Here is a 17,292-nt window from a genome sequence, read left to right on the forward strand (position 1 = left end):
CCTGAGCACATGTATGCTAGCACAAAGTTGGTTCTGCTTTAGTGCTCCAAAAGTGATCCAGATAAAATGTACACTGAGTTTTGTCCTCTTGCTATAGCTGGAAGCTTCCTAGGGTGCTTCCTTTGTCATGGACATAGATGGCCTCAATCTCTGCTCTGCCCATGCTGTTACCCGTGCTCTTTAACTTTTCAGTAACTTCAACAATTCCTGGTTGACAGTCCAGAGTTCCAGAAACCACTGACTCTCCAGACACCACCTTTCACTGGGTACCACACTGGTGTGTTTTTCTACTTAACATTTTACAACTCTACAAGACACGGATATTGTGAGAGAACTTACATGGTGGTGTCATATTAAAGTGAAAACTTAAATGTGTACAGAAATAAAAAAAGGTTTTCTTCTAAGACAAGGAACAGTAGGAATCTTTTTAACTTCAACTAGGAAACTATGATCTCCAAGGGTGAAAAGTAACAAAAACATGTAGTTCATTAATGGAATTGTAATTTTGTATCCTCCACACAGCACACTGTAATTGTTACATCAGTTATCAAGTGCATATTTGTTTCTTCTCCAAGTTCAGTAGTTTGCCTTTTTTCTTAAAACTGAACTGTATCTCTGGCCAGAGGTGGTGACTCACGCCTGTAATCCAGCACTTTGGGAGGCCACGGCAGATCTCTTGTGGTCAGGAGTTCGAGACCAGCTTGGCCAACATGGTGAAACCCCCAAATTAGCCGGGCGTGGTGGCAGGTACCTGTAATCCCAGCTACTTGGGAGGCTGAGGCAGGAGAATCACTTGAACTCGGGAGGCAGAGACTGCAGTGAGCCGACATCATGCCACTGCACTCTAGCCTGGGTGACAGAGTGAGACTCCATCTCAAAAAAAAACCTGGACAGGGCCTAGTGGCTCAGGAGTTCTCGACCAGCCTGGGCAACACAGTAAAATTCCATCTCTACTAAAATACAAAACATTAGCCAGGCGTGGCAGCATGCGCCTGTAGTCCCAGCTACTCGGGAAGTCTGAGGCAGGAGAATTGCTTGAACCTGGGAGGTGGAGGTTGCAGTGAGCCGAGATTGTGCTACTGCACTCCAGCCTGGGCAATAGACCAAGACTCTACCTCAAAAAAAAAAAAATCTCTCAAAAGCCTTTCCATTCATAGCTTGAACCTAGCTGGATCTATGACAGACCATATGGAGCAACTCCTAAAGCACTGGGACCCACACCCCACACCCCACACCCCGCACCTACCCTGCCCCGACTGTGGAGCATGATCTATGGTTATTCTGTCCAGTAGGCTCTGCAGCTGCTTCTCACCACTCCTGCTGCCACACTTAACATCTGCTTTGTTCTCCAACTATCTTCTATTATTTTCTGTAGAATGCTACCAGATGGCAAAGTCGTCTCTTGTGTTAGGACATTAGACTCAAAAGCTTAGCTTACTAGAATGTTTTCTCATTGGTTTCCAATGGGTGGGGTCAGGGAGAGAAATATATCAATCTAATTTTTCAAAGTCCCCCCTCACTACATGACAGCCAGCTCCCCTCACCCAGCATGTCCTTTGATGACCCCAACAGTCCCCAGTTGAGGGTCTCATCCACACTCAGTCTAGGCTTTGGTTAGGCTCCACAGAATCAGACACTCATCAACCACAGCGCATATGAACTTCATCCACAAAAGACCACAATTTGCTTTATCAAGTCTGATCACTGCAGCAAGTCTTTTTGGAACAAAAAATCTCCTTGAGAGCAAATCACTAAACAACGTTCAATGATAGAGAAGACACTAAGTAAATACATGGCCAAATAAAGATGTCTTCATTTACTCTCACAAAGTACAAGCCTTCTTAGTATGTCCTCTGAGAGTGATCAAGTTAGCTGTGTCTTCTGTTAAAAAGGAATGTTTTAATTTCAACTAGGAGACTTTTCCCAAGAGTAAAGAAAGTAACAAAAATATTAAGTAGTCCATTAACAAATTGTAATTTTGTATCTTCCACACAGTACAGTGTAATTGTTACATCAGTTATCAAATGCACATTTGTCTGTTCTCCAAGTTCAGTAGTTAGCCTTTTTCTTAAAACTGAACTCTTATCTATGGAAAGCTTTCCATTCATAGACAGTTTGAATCTAGCTGGATGTACAACAGACTGTATGAAGTAACTCTTGTACCACTGGGGGCCTGCCCTCCACCTGAGACTGTGGAACATGATTTATGGGGGTGGGGACATATGAATGGCACACAAATGACAAGTAATTACTAGTGAGAGTAATTCTAATATGTAGAATGAAAATAGAAATGGTTAAATCATTTTGAAGAGAATGAAGAAGTAAATTAACAATGCGTCGCAAATACATTAGATTTTAATCTTTAATATCTAACATTATTGCTTTAGGAAATTATTTCCCTGAACCAAGAATACAATGCTAATTGCATAAAAACATACACATATAAAAGTAGTTCTCCATTTTCCCAGGAAAAAAAATCCAAGTGTAACTTCTAGAATAGTCAAGTTTCTTATTTTAATTATCATTAAAGTCTTGGTCATCTCATTTATTAGCTCTGCCAACTTACATATTTAAATTAAAGAAACGTTATTAGACAACCGTTACAATTTATAAATGGAAGGTGCCATTATTGAGTAAATATATTCCTCCATGAGTAGATGTGTCCCTTCTCCCACCAACTAATGAAGCAGCAATATACTTTAGTTTAATTTTATTAGTAGATGATACACTGCTGCAAACGCTAATTCTCTTCTCCATCCCCATGTTGATTTTGTGTATATGTGTGAGTTGATTAGAATGCACCAACAATCTAACAATCAACAGCAAGATGAGCTAGGCTTGGGCTTTCGGTGAAGGTTGACTGTGTCTGTCTGAATCAAGTGATCTGACCTATCCTCGGTAGCAAGAACTCTTCGAACCGCTTCCTCAAAGGCTGCTGCCACGTTTGTGGCATCTTTTGCACTTGTTTCGAAGTAAGGATAGTCGCCGTTGTCCCTGCACCAAGCTTGGGCTTCTTCTGTAGACACCTGCCGTTCGCTTATGTCAATCTTGTTACCCAGAATCACAAAAGGAAAGCTCTCAGGCTCTTTCACATCTGCATAATATATGAATTCTTTCTTCCAGTTACTTAAGTTCTGGAAGCTTTGTGAATCATCGACACTAAAAGTAAGCAGGCAGCAGTCAGAACCTCTGTAAAATGGCGTCCTCAGGCTTCGGAATCGCTCCTGACCTGCCGTGTCCCAAATCTGCATGGTAACAAAATGTCCATCCACTTCCAAATCTTTATTTAAAAATTCCACACCTATTGTATGGAAGAGCTGGGTATCAAACTTATTAGTTACATATCTGTTCATAAGTGAACTCTTCCCAACTCCACCATCTCCAAGGAGAATTACTTTAAAAAGTGATGATTTTCCTGCCATTGTTAATCACAAGAGCTTCGAGAACCCTGTAAAATAAAAAGGCACCATTACGTTCCTTTACACCTACACATTATTCTACACGATATCAGCATTTAACTGAAATAAAACATATAGCTAGGGAATACCTAATATAATAAGACTTCTTGTCTTATTATATTAGCCATACACAGCCATGTGTGGGCCACTATTCTACCATTATTCTCTAAAGCAGCTGGGAAGGGCTCACTAGTCCCCTTTGCTCAGGTCACAGCTGACTGTGAAGCTGGCACTCAAGCCCAAGTCTGATCCTAAAAGCCCTTGCTCTGAACGATATGCCCGTCTGTTCATAACAAGCCCCATCACCATTTGTTGGGGATGTGTAGATCAAAGTTCGCAAGTTCACATGCTTCTTTTGTTTTCTTTTCTTTTATTCTTCTTCTTCTTTTGTTTTTTTTTTTTTTTTTTTTTTTTGAGACAGGATCTCGCTGTTGCCCAGGTTGGAGTGCAGTGGGGCCATCTCGGCTTACTGAAGCCTTGAACTCCCAGGCTCAAGCAATCCTCCCACCTCAGCCTCTTGAGTAGCTGGAACCACAGGTGCACGCCACCATGCTTTGCTAATTTTCCTACTTTTTGTAGAGACAGGGTCTCAACATGTTGCCCAGGCTGGCTTCAAACTCCTGGGCTCAAGCAATCCACCTGTCTTGGCCTCCCAAAGTGTTGGGACTGCAGGTGTGAGCCACCACGCCCAGCCCACGTTTCTTTCAACAACTTCAAACAGCCCCCTTCAGTGCACAGTGATGGTGTTCACTGATGGCCTCTCTAGTGCCTGGGACTTTCTCTACTACTCCCTCCACCCCTGCCCTTTCTCTCTTCAGACACAGGTGCTGTTAACCAGGAAAGCCAGAGATGGAAGCTGACTTAGCTGGCTGTGAAATAAAATATAAACCAACCACTGAGTAAATCGACTTTATTCTCTTCATTAAGAACACTATTTTTAATTTGCTCAAATTAATGTCAGCAGCAATGGAAGTTTTACTTTAATATAATCTAGCACATTCTACCCACAAGATTCACTGGGGCAGTTCAAACACTCGACAAACATTAGACTGTGCCACTACTTGTGTGTTTTGAGGTGGAATGAAATAAACCGTAAACGAAAATGTGGTACTATATGTGTTCTTTAGAAGTCCTGTGGCAGGATTAAAAACTTTCCTACACTACTAGAGCCAGCCTGTGGGGGTGAGATTTCAGATGCCTATTGACAGACATCTACTTCTAGATGCTGGTGGGAGCACAGTTCCTGGTTAATCCTTCAGTTTACATTTTTATTGTGGAAAATTTAAAACATATACAAAATTTCTATATAATGAATACAACATAGTGAGCTCCCATGAACTCTAAACCCAGCTTCACCAATTATCAACTTATGGCAAATCTTGTTTCCTCCATAACCCCTCCAATTCTCCCTTCTCCCCAGTTATTTCAAATCAGATTATATCATTTAATCTGTAAATACTTTGGCATTAAATGGCTTTTAAGTATACTAAAATGTATATAAGAAGATAACCATTAGAGCAGCATTGTCCAAGAGAATTTTACGCAACAATGGAAATGTCCAATATAGCAGCCACTTAGCTGCATATGACTGTTGAACACTTGACATGTGGCTGATGGAAGGGAAAAACTGCCATTTTAAATTTTATTCAATTTTAACTAAATAGCCACATTTAATGAGCCAATTGCTGTGCTAGAGAGCACAGCTCTAGAGCAAATTTAGTCATTAACCTTAATAGGAAAGTAGGTATTATGAATCCCTCAATGTGAAGGCAACAAAGACATGAACGATAATTGTTACACTGACAAGGATGAATTGTAAAATCACTGCAGTAAACATTATCTGGCTGTCTCCTGGTTATAAGCAATGTGAGCCACTACAGTGTAATTAACATGTAGGAATTCTGCCTTTTTTTTTTTTTTTGAAATGGAGTCTCGCTCTGTCGCCAGGCTGGACTGCAGTGGCGCAATTTCAGCTCACTGCAACCTCCACCTCCCTGGTTTAAGCGATTTTCCTGCCTCAGCCTCCCGAGTAGCTAGGACTACAGGCACACACCACCACACCCAGCTAATTTTTGTATTTTTAGTAGAGACGGGGTTTCACCATGTTGGCCAGGATGGTCTCGATCTCTTGACCTCGTGATCCGCCTGCCTCGGCCTCCCAAAGTGCTAGGATTACAGTCGTGAGCCACCATGCCAGGCCTGGAATGCTGCATTCCTAACTACACGCTCCACTGTTCTGACAAAACCTTGTAGCAGCTTGTATAGTGAGAAATCAAGTGAATGGGAAAATATTATTTAAAAATGATGGGATATACCCTAGTCCCTACCTCTTACTGGTTCTTTCAAATTACTACTACAGGCCAGGTGCAGTGGCTCACGCCTGTAATCCCAGCACTTTGGGAGGCTGAGGCGGGCAGGTCACTTGAGGTCAGGATTTTAAGACCAGCCTGGCCAACGTGGTGAAACCCTGTGTCTACTAAAAATCCAAAAAAAAAAAAAAAAAAATTAGCTGGACATGGTGGTGTGCGCCTATAGTCCCAGATAATCGGGAGGCTGAAGCAGGAGAATCTCTTGAACCTGGGAGGTGGAGGATGCAGTAAGCTGAAATTGTGCTGCCACACTTCAGCTTGGGTGACAGAAAGACTCCGTCTCAAAAAACAAAACAAATCACTACCACAGTAATTACTACTATAATTAATATTAATACAATTTAAACTGTCCAAGACAAGTGTGTGCCAGTTAAGGTGCATACCTTTTGAGAGACTTTTTCAATTTCAAATGTATTGCTCTACTCAATATCCAGACTAAATGAATGTTAAAGAGGAAACTGCAACAGTCCCAAGCCCCTTACTTTCCTGACATAGGTAACGATGTGCTAAATTGGCTGCTTTAATTCTTTGGCATCTTGTTTCAACAACTTCACCTTAAAGAGAAAAGACTGAAAACCATAAAAGCAAACCAACTATTTTGACATAGGGGAAGCGTCTATGTAATGTCTCCTCAAAATTCTTCAGTGGGTTATTTCCCAGAGATCTAGGACCAAGTCCAACTTCTAAGGCAAGACACCTGGCCCCTGCTCTTGGCCAGCCTCACTCTAGCCACCTCCCCCTCACAGTCTCTGCTTCAGTCATTCTAAATGCACCATAACATGGAACTGAAATTCAATTCCACTCGCTCAGCAGACCCCACACACTCTTGCCTCCGCCCTGGCATATGCTACTCCTTGCTGGTAACACCCCAATGAACCACTGCGCCTTCAGAACTGCTCAGCAGGGTCATTAACTCCACTGGGAACCCTGCCCCAGCAGCTCTCCCAATGTCATTTGTTTCACACAATTTCCATGTTGTGTTATGAGAGTGCAACAGACATCATTTATTCCAGTATTTTAACAAGTCTCTACTGATCTAACAGCCTTAGCAGACACAAAGTTTTATTGTACATCACTGAATTTTTAGCATCTGTGTATCAAATTATAAACCAGATCATGCAATCTAACAAACCCCAACCAGACTACTGGTTGCATACATCTACTAAATTAAGTTTTAGAAATTCCTTGAAAGTTGTAATTTATAATTTTATCAAGACACTTTGATAGTTCTTTTCTTTTTTTCATAATAATGTGGGACTTCCTAGTTTGTCTCATTCTGACCAAATGAATTTGGGGTATGTTAGACCCACCAAGAAACAGAGTATAGGGTACAACTTCTTACATTTCCCAACTACAGTTTGAGGCCTACCAGATATTCCTATTGGGGAATATACTGGCATTTGCTAAAATAATTAATTTCTACATGAATATCTCTCTGATCCTAACTATAGAGTTGTATACAAACACACATGGTGATATAAGTAATTGTACACACCATCTTATTTACCAATGACATCTAAGAAAAGCCAGTTTCATTCGATCTATACATTAATACAACCACAATCAGCTTATGGACATTAAAAACATTGTTTTTTCTTTAAAAACAGTAAAATCCTTTGAAATTTCTTTAGTACAAGTTAAATAAATAAAGAGATCCTACTATGTTATTTTCAAAATTTGCCTAAAAAGGTAATGTGAAGTCTCTTATACTTCAGTTTGAAATGACTGTCCGAAGGCAAACAATTTTCACCAAGGTTAAAACATTAGTAATTCTGCTAAATTCTATAAAGAAATCTGAGTAAGAGGCCAGGCACAGAGGCTCATGCCTGTAATCCTAGCACTTTGGGAGGCCGAGGCAGGCAGATCACTTGAGGTCAGGAGTTAGAGACCAACATGGCCAACATGGTGAGACCCCATCTCTACTAAAAATACAAAAGTTAGCTGGGCGTGGTAGTGCATGCCTGTAATCCCAGCTACTCAGGAGGCTGAGGCATGAGAATCACCCGAACCCGAGAGGCAGAGGTTGCAGTGACTCAAGACCACGCCACTGCACTCTAGCCTGAATGACATAGCAAGAATCTGTCCTAAAAACAAAAAAAAAAAAAAGAAAAAAGAAAGAAATCTGAATAAGAAAAGCATATTACATAGGTCATAAATTTTACCTTAATTGCTCAAGCATCATTATCTACAAAGAAAAAAACTGAAAGCTCACCTTATCAGTATGTTTTCATAATTTTAAGAGTAAAATGAAGAATTAAAATGTTAAAATACAGTATCTGACTTCTATTAGCAGCCAGATTCTTAACTTAAAAGAAAAGCCTGACTACTGTCCATGACCTTTCTCAGCCTAAAAAAGTCCTACAATCAAATATTCTACTTTAATCATTGCATTTTTCAAAAAGTTTTTCATCTACCCATCTTCTTTTCTAAGTTTCACATGCAGAGATAGCTATGAAATTATATCAAGAGGAAATGTATAATATTTCATTCATTCTTCAAAACTTGCCCAAATTTTGGGTGGCTCAGAATGAGTCACAGTCCAGAGAATAAAATGAAGATAACACAACAGAGAAGACAGAAAAGGGCTACATGAGGGAGGGGCACCAACATAATACAGGAAAGGTCAGGCTAAGGCTAAAGGTAGCCCAGCTTTCGGGCAGCCAAGGCAAAAATGAAAACTCTCGTTTCTGTGCAAATCAAAGCACATTGTCAGAAAAGAGAACTTGTTCCTGGTACCAAATGCCGTGAGCACAGTCCCATGAGCGAGCTATTTAACATCCTGAAGCCTCATGGGAACAACAGTGACAACAGTACCTACCTCCTAGGGTTGTTGAGAAGATGCACTCAAAACGACAGAGGAAAAGCATTTCATCACAGTGCCAGGCTCATTATAGGAGTGCAAAAGTGTCTGTGAAATGAATACATGAAGAAGGCTTCACTGGCAGTTTTACAGACAGGCTCTTTTTATGGCCATGTCTCAAACCACCTTCAGCAAGAGCAATGGGCAGAACAAATCAGAGGATGATATAGGCCTACACTAGAAAGCTGAAGGATCCTAGTCCTAGAGATCAAATTCAATGTGAAGGTTTCCCAGTGATCACTATGTGGAACTGTGTGTACTAGCCTCTATTGGTCTGAACCAATGGTTTCAACCACCCTCCCCACCCACCACTTTTTAAAGCAAAGGGCATTTTTGTGGGACTTACATTTAGCAGTCCTTACCTTATAAATTCAATCAATAATAAAATGAGACTCTTCAAAATCCTGACATTTGGGGTTGAAGATGAAACAACAATAGCAGCTAGCATTGAGCCCTGTATGTTATGCACTCTACAACACTGTTTATTCCTTACAAGCCTCTTAGTACCTGGCTATTACACATGAGGATACTGACTCAGAGAGATTACATATATGCTCAAGGTCACACACCTAGTAAAAGGTGGGAGTAAGATACGAACATGGCAGACTGACTCTAAAGTCCAGGCGTTTAACCCACTAGGCTAGGTCAATCCCAACTGCCTTTGCATCTATTTCTGAGGTTCTACTGTTGTTGCTGCAGGTAGAATGAAAATAAGCAATTGCAAATGATAAGACTCTTTCAACCGCTTGCTTTATTTCAAAATCTGCTCCAGAACAAGTTAACCCAACAGAACAAGTAATCTCCAATCCACTGACATGTAGCATAAAGCACACGTGAGCGTCTATGTTTTGTTAGAGTTTAAGTAATTTAAAACATGTTTTACATGAAATGGGTCAAATTTTGCAGAAGCTTACCATTTGGTAGAATGATTGGGAAAGCAAGTTTTCAACAAGTATTTAGTGAGTGCCTTAGTATGAGCTAGACTCTGAAGATACAATCCATATACACAGTCCCAAGTTTGTGGAGCTTGTAGTTGGGTGAGGGTGACATCCACACAAAAATGGATTTAAGTCACAACTGTACCTCACAAAATGAGAGGTATATGGTATAAAGTACCACAATTCACATTCAGCCAAAAATCAAAGAACAATTTAAAACAGTGCAAGGGATTCTGCCCACCATCTCCCTCAGTGAGTGGGAGGCACAATGTGTAAACCTGGGGCTCTCTCAATCAGACTCAGGTTCCCTGTGACAGTATCTTACAAGCTGTCTGAGTTCATGAGAGTCCAGCCACATACGGGCCTTAATTTACTTGCAAACACGATCCTGTAACACAAGCCAACTATTTCACTTGCTGAGCTGCAGTGAAGGAAAAAGAGGTAACTTCCAACACCAGAGGGAAACCAGGCTGTGTTACACTGTGTTAATGAGAGACTGTACATCAGTTTCTAGTGTTATGTGATCCAAAGCAATGTCTCCATGATCATTTTAGCCACATGCTGCCATGAGAACACAGCCCTCACCAAAGTCTGATTTCACTGGAGGAGGATTTGACCCAGGGGAAGTAGGTTTGACCACAGGCTAAGCTCACCAGGAGCAAGAGAAAACTATGAGAAAGGAGGAGAGAGGAGGAACCAGAAAGTGGAACCAATGCATACCAAGGCCCTGCCAAAGAAGCCTGGCCCTGGCATGAACTGGGAGAACTCAAGGTAGGCCCAAGCACCTGGAGGCTGGAGAGTGAAGAGTATGCTACAAAGACGGTACTGAAGGAAGAGGCCCTGGAGCAGGGAGGGGTATAGAAGCCACGGGAAGGATTTCTGCCTGTAGGAATGATGGGGAGCCCCTGAAATAGCTTCAGCAGTGGGTGACCTGGTCAGATATGGAGTCCAGAAAGCTAACTGGATGCAATGGGAGAATGGCTGTGGGTTAGCGGGGGAGGAAGGCCTTGGACAAGCTGGGATGGATGCCGCTACGATCCCTCTCCACTACTAACAGTGTCAGCTGGGCTTACAACTGAAAATTGGGGTGGTTGTCCCTCACGCTTGATCCTCCAGTAAGATATTTACTCGATGACTTCATGCTTTACCTTGTTCACCTTCAAATCCCTGGCCCTTTACCTATCTAACTCCTAGTCACCCATGTAGATGCAGCTAGACCTCACCTCCTCCTGAACACCTACTGGACTTCTCCAACTGAACCCCCATCCTCGGCACTCCTAACCACCCTGTGAGGGCCTCTACCATTTACCATAAGAAATTCTGTAGCTGACATGCCTACTATGTCTAATAAAAATAAAACATGCTCTCTAAAAAACTCACAGTACGTGGGCATGTACTATACAATTACAAAAAATTGTCAATGTTTTAGATTGCACCAAAAAAATTCATAACCACACTATTTATCAAACCACCTTCCCCTAAAATGAAAAAAAAAGTCCATTAATTGAATGGATAAGTAAAATGTGGCATACATCCATGCAATGCTATAATATAGATAAACCTCAGAAACATTATGCTAAGTGAAGGAAGTCAGAACAAAAGGCTACCAACTGTATGATTCTATTTATATAAAATGTTCAGAATAGGCAAATATGGAGACAGTAGATTCATGGTTGCTAAGGGATGGGGCGGGAGGTGGTGGTAGGTAAAGGAGGAGTGACTGCTAATGGGTACGGAGTTTTTTTTGGGGGTGGTAATAAAAAATATTCTGGAATTAGACAGCAGTGATGGTTGTACAACTCTGTGAATATACTGTAAACACCAACGAATTGTATAATTTAAAAGGGTGAATTCAGCCAGGTGCCATGGCTCACACCTGTAAACTCAACACTATGGGAGGCCAAGGCAGGCAGATCACTTGGGCCCAGGAGTTTGAGACCAGCCTGGGCTACATGGTGAAAGTTCATCTCTACAAAAATTGGCCTGTTCCCAGCTACTCGGAAGGCTGAGGTAGGAAGATCAACTGAGCCTGGGGAGGTCAAGGCTGCAGTGAGCCATGATCATACCACTGCACTCCAGCTTGGGTGACAGAGCGAGACCCTGCCTTGAAAAAAAAAAAAAATTTACTGTATGTGAAAATATATATGCAAATCTTCTAAGAATTAAAAATATGACCCTAGAACTAGATTTACACAACTAGAGCTGCAAATGTTCTCCTTGGCCCTTCAGCAGCATTCCTTTAAATAAATCAGTTACGTGTACAACAGACACTATTTAGGATTCTCATACCACGTGCTGGTACCAACATATGCTGTATGTGTCATACACTAATCCGAATGTGAAGCTGGATAAGCAGATCACTGGCAGGAAAAAAAATGAACCACATTGTCAACAGATACCTCAAAATTCAAAAGATAAAAGAACATTTTATGTCAACCCTTTCCTTCTTATAACACTATTTTCCCAACTTTTCTATTGTGTACTTTATCTCATACTCTCAATTGTTCATGAATAGTGTATCAGTATTGCCCTTTTCTCTGGCCTTCTCCAACTCCTTGCTGGCTTCCAAAGCCATACACTACAATAAACCAAGGGGAAGAATATAAAGCATCAAGGTCCAAGCATCAAGAATAGAAATCTGCTGGCCAGGCACGGTGGCTCATGCCTGCAATCCCAGCACTTTGGGAGGCCAAGATGGGCAGATCACTTGAGCTCAGGAGTTCGGGAACCAACCTGGGCAACATGGTGAAACCCCATCTCTACAAAAAATACAAAAATTAGCCAGATGTGGTGGTACATGCTTGTAGTTCCAGCTACTTGGGAAGGTGAGGCAGGAGGATCATTGGAAAGGCAGAGGTCACAGTGAGCTGAGATTGTGCCACTGTACTCCAGCACGGGTGACAGAGTGAGACTCTGTCTCAAAAAAACAAAAAAACAAAACAAAACGAAAGAATATAAATCCGTAATATGATTGTGTGTGTGGACTGAAGTTATCGAAGTTAGACTTTTTTTATTGGTCCTGGATCTAATTGTCTCCATTGTTACAGATAACTAAAGTCATTTATTTTTTCACTATTTTTATTATATAAGATTTTGAGCATGGCATTCAAAGAGCTATCCAATGTCACTTACAAGCCTGTCCCGGTTATATCACTACTACTCACCATGCCCACACCTATCACTGGCATTTTCTGTCCATATCTTTGCTCAGGCTGTTACCTTGGCCTGGGAGGCCCCTCCCTACTTCCACGGTTATGAAAATCTTAGTCATCGGAGTCCTAGTCCAGATCACCTCATGCAAGAAGCCAGAGCCACCCCAGCAACCTAATCTTTCTCTTTTCTTTGCACTCTTTGTCATTTCCGTGTCTATTACAGCTCTCATTTACTTGTGCTCTAATCACCTTCGGTTGTGTATGTGTCGGTTTCCTAATTACAATGTCAGCTCCCTGGAAGGGACACACAACACCTAATGCCATCCATTCACTTGTCCCTTTTTTGGTTTGCCACTTCTCGCACAATGCTCTACATTTGGTGAGGTGCAAATAAATGCTAAATTGAGAATGAAGAGCATATTACTTCCTCTTTTATTCTTGTTATTCTATTATTATTCTATTTGTGCTTTCTGTACTTAAAATTCTTTGTTTCTCTATCAGTTCTCCCCCTATTCTATTTTTGAGGTCTATTAAAATGTGTGGGAAGGAACAAAAAAATTGATTCTTACCTGCAATCCCGATGAGAATCCCACTTTAAAATAAGTACTATTGACTGACTGCGACAGGGAGCTGGCAAATGCTGAAATACTACTACATTCCTTAATAAGCTGCCAAAGGGAGAGCGGGCGTCATTTGTAAACTGCCTTCTCAAAACTTCAGATTTTAAAACACATACTCTGTAACCCCCTCCAAAAACTTAAATTGAATTTATTACTCCTGATTTAAATTTAAGAATAGTTTGTTTGTTTGGTCAAATTCACAAGTTCCTTTGGATTCACCCTGAGTGTCCTACTTAGATGGATACTTCATTTCACTTCATAGCTTGAGAAAATGAGGTTCAAAGAAAACTAGGGAAACAAAAGCACAGATAATCCCAAAATTATTTCTATTTTCACTCGAGCTGTATTTGTTTCCTTATAGCTTAATTTAGGCGTGTCTCACTTAACAGCCTAATTGGTTCCACTGTTTGTTTCTAAACACTTCCTGGTTGTCTTGCGGAAATCTATGAGCAAGAAGCAAATCAAGGAAAGTCATTATGTTTAATGGGTACTAGCTCTACAGAAAGAAGTTACCACAAAAATAAATAGATAAATAAGAACTAAGCAAAATACTGTCAGAAAATACCATATTTACTGTGCAGGAAGAAGCAAAAGAAAGAAAAGAAAATACCATAGGAATAGGCCAACTTGGAGGCAAGATCTGCCAAGGTGAAATAAATGATCTAGTCCTATCTAGTTAATCACTGAGCATTACCTCAAGAACAGAGGCATCTAGAGGAGAAAAACTGTGTATCAAACCATACTATCACTATGTCAGAGCACCTCCCCTATGGAAAGAATTCATTTCAATTCAGTAACTTATTTTGAAGATGAATCATCTAATTTAACTTTTCAGAAATATGTTGGCCAGGTGTGGTGGTTGATACCTGTAATTCCTCAGCACTTTGGAGGCTGAGATGGCCAGATCATGAGGTCAGGAGATCGAGACCATCCTGGCCAACAAGGTGAAACCCCATCTCTACTAAAAATATAAAAAAATTAGCTGGGCGTGCTGGCATGCACTTGTAGTCCCAGCTACTCGGGGTGCTGAGGCAGGAGAATCGCTTGAACCTGGAAGGTGGAGGTTGCAGTGAGCCGAGATCACACCACTGCACTCCAGCCTGGGAGACAGAGCCAGACTCCATCTCAAAAAAGAAAAGAAATATGTTAACTTTTTTCTTAAAACAAGGCAACTCTGTAGAACTGAGGCCACCCTTCCAGTCAGATAAGAACCCAAATGTCTTTAATTTACAGCAGACAACGCTAGGGGTTGGAGAACTATACCAACTCACTGAGAGGCTCCACAAGGAGCTAGTTAGGTATGCTAACAAATCAGTAACAGTGGAAGGGGGAGTGGGAAGGGAGGAAGTAGGAAACGTGGGAAAAGCAAAAATAAAAAAAAAAGGAAAAAAAGACTTATGGAACTAAATCTTAAACCATCATGAAATTGTAGTGCAGCAGGATCCAACAGAGCCTTCTGCAATGATGATAGTGTTCTATAATCTGCACTGTCCAATATGGTAGCCACTAACCACATGTGGCTATCGAGCACTGGAAAGTAGCTGGTCCAACTGAAGAACTGAATTTTTCATTTAATTTTAACTAATTTAAATTGCTACATGAGGCTAGTGAGAACCGTGTTGGACAGTGCAGGCCTAGAGCGTGGTTAATTGGGAGTCCATCAATGAGCTTCAGGGGGAAAATACATGCCCTAGAATCACATGTGAAATAAGGATGAGAGCATTGGTGGAAGCTTGTGTGCTGGTGCTTTTTTCTGGAAAGAACAAAAAAGGTTTCATCAGATCTTAAAGGAGTCTGGACACCAAGAAACGATTGCTACATGCCTGCATCATTTGTATGTTATGTGTGATCCATTTCTGTAGCTCATAACACCCTTCAAGACCTTTTGTCTTTAGCACTATTTCCTCTTTCTCTCCCTCACCCATGAGACTTTTATGAATATACACTTTGACCATAAACTGTGATACTTCAGTGAACAGCCTTACTCATGGGAAACTGCTAATCCTGAGAAGTGAGGATATTTTTGATTTTTTGTTTTCCTTAAATTTTAAGAACCAAGCATAAATCTACCTGTGATAAAGCATTTACCTGTAAAAGGCACTTAGAATACTTTTGACACTAAAGAAAAGAGTGCACTTTGGAAGACAGAATTAAAATGCAAAGAAATAGATAAAAGTCACGAACATGGGGAATTACAGGTAGATATTTCAGGAAGAAAAATTATAAAAGGAATGAATTGGAATATATATGTCAGAAAAATATATTAAAGCAGCAAAACACTAATCAAAAATAATCTGCAATGTTCTGCTATCACTTAAAGAAACACAGGTTCTGAGGCCTCCCTTCCAGTTATATGAGAAACCAAAAGTCTTTAATTTACAGCAGACAAAGCTAGGGCTTGGAGAACTATACAAACTCATTGAGGGGCTCCACAGGCATGGAGCCACAGCAAAGGGAAACTTCTTGACTGTTAGAGAAGTTAACTACAAGGAGTGAGGATTTCCTAAGACGATATATTTAAAGAGGGGCAGCTATGTCTGGCATATAGGACTCAACTAGACTAAAGGCTCCCAAATACCATTCTGCAGAGAAGCTGTCACCAGCTCAACACTGCAGGCAGCTCTTCATCAAGTTCAGTTTATCCAACCTAACTGTTACTTTGTCAATGATCCCCCAGGTCTGCCCCTATCAAAGTGTTGAAACTGACTTTTCTCACAAAAAGCTTTCCAAACCCAGCCTCACTCTGCCATCACTACTTATTTCTCAATCTGCCTGCAAGCCTGATTAACTCTCTGCTCAGCTTATAGGACACCAGGGTTCCCACCCCCTCCTTTCCCCTGATTGTCAGCAAAAGTCACCAAAGACCTGCTAATAGCCTATCCAATGGCTTTTTCTCAGTCCTCATCTGAATGTCCTAAAGCACACACAACCCTAAGGTGAATACAGGGAAAAGTGCTTCTCTCAGGACTTTATTGTGTACACTTCTAGAAAACACCTGCAAGTTTGACCAGCATCTCCACCTGAGGCCCAGCTAGTAGACAGTGAATTCTCTCAGGTGTAGCCACCTGTCTGGATGTGCATGAACTAAAATCTTGGAAGGGTACCCAGTCTGGTCTGTTCTGGTCTTGTCCATATATATATATATATATATAAAGAGAGAGTTTCTCTCTATCACCCAGGCTGGAGTGCAGTGGCATGATCATAGCTCACTGCAGCCTCAAACTCCCAGGCTCAAGTGATCCTCCCACTTCAGCCTCCAGAGGAGATGGAACTACAGGAGCATACCGCCAAGCCTGGCATTTTTTTGTTTTTTGAGACGGAGTCTCGCTGTGTCACCCAGGCTGAAGTGCAGTGGTGCGATCTCGGCTCACTGCAACCACTGCCTCCCAGGTTCAAGCAATTGTCCTGCCATAGCCTCCTGAGTGGCTGGGATTACAGGCATGCACCAACATGCCCAGCTAATTTTTTTGTATTTTTAGTAGAGATGGGGTTTCACAATCTTGGCTAGGATGGTCTCGAACTCCTGACCTTGTGATCCACCCGCCTCAGCCTCCCAAAGTGCTGGGATTACAGGCGTGAGCCACGGCGCCAGGCTTAATTTGTTTCTGTTTTGTTTTGTTTTGTTTTGTAGAGACAAGGTCTCACCCTCTTGCCCAGGTTGGTCTTCAACTCCTGGGCTCAAGCAAGCCTTCTTTCTTGGCTTCCCAAAGTGCTGGGATTACAGGTGTGAGCCACTGAGCCTTGCCTCAAGTGTTTTTTAAAAGCAAATAAGGAAACAGAGGCCTAATTAGGAAAGTGTCTTACAGAGGATCACAAATCTAGCTAGAGGCACAGCGGAGACCTTCAAGTCTGAGCCAAGACTCACTACCCATTACTGCCTCTAACAGGTCCAAAC

General features: G+C 41.4%; 1 protein-coding gene across 4 annotated transcripts in view; it reads right to left on the minus strand.

Moving 5' to 3' along the window:
* Window positions 1-2,337: 2,337 nt before the first annotated feature.
* The window catches only part of RAB9A (RAB9A, member RAS oncogene family), a 51,732-nt gene continuing 36,777 nt past the window's right edge, over window positions 2,338-17,292 (minus strand). For 3 of the 4 annotated variants that reach the window (XM_012435074.2, XM_012435055.2, XM_012435070.2), the window contains one exon: window positions 2,338-3,448. In XM_012435074.2, the coding sequence (XP_012290497.1) occupies window positions 2,817-3,422 (606 nt within the window). In that variant the 5' untranslated portion in view covers window positions 3,423-3,448 and the 3' untranslated portion in view covers window positions 2,338-2,816. Of the gene's footprint in view, window positions 3,449-8,645; window positions 8,736-17,292 lie in introns of all 4 variants that reach the window. The other variant, XM_012435065.3, reaches the window with a different exon arrangement.

Source organism: Aotus nancymaae, unplaced genomic scaffold (assembly GCF_030222135.1).
Source record: "Aotus nancymaae isolate 86718 unplaced genomic scaffold, 86718_ANA_hifiasm-v0.15.2.pri h1tg000058l, whole genome shotgun sequence".
Classification (NCBI taxonomy): Eukaryota; Metazoa; Chordata; class Mammalia; order Primates; family Aotidae; genus Aotus; species Aotus nancymaae.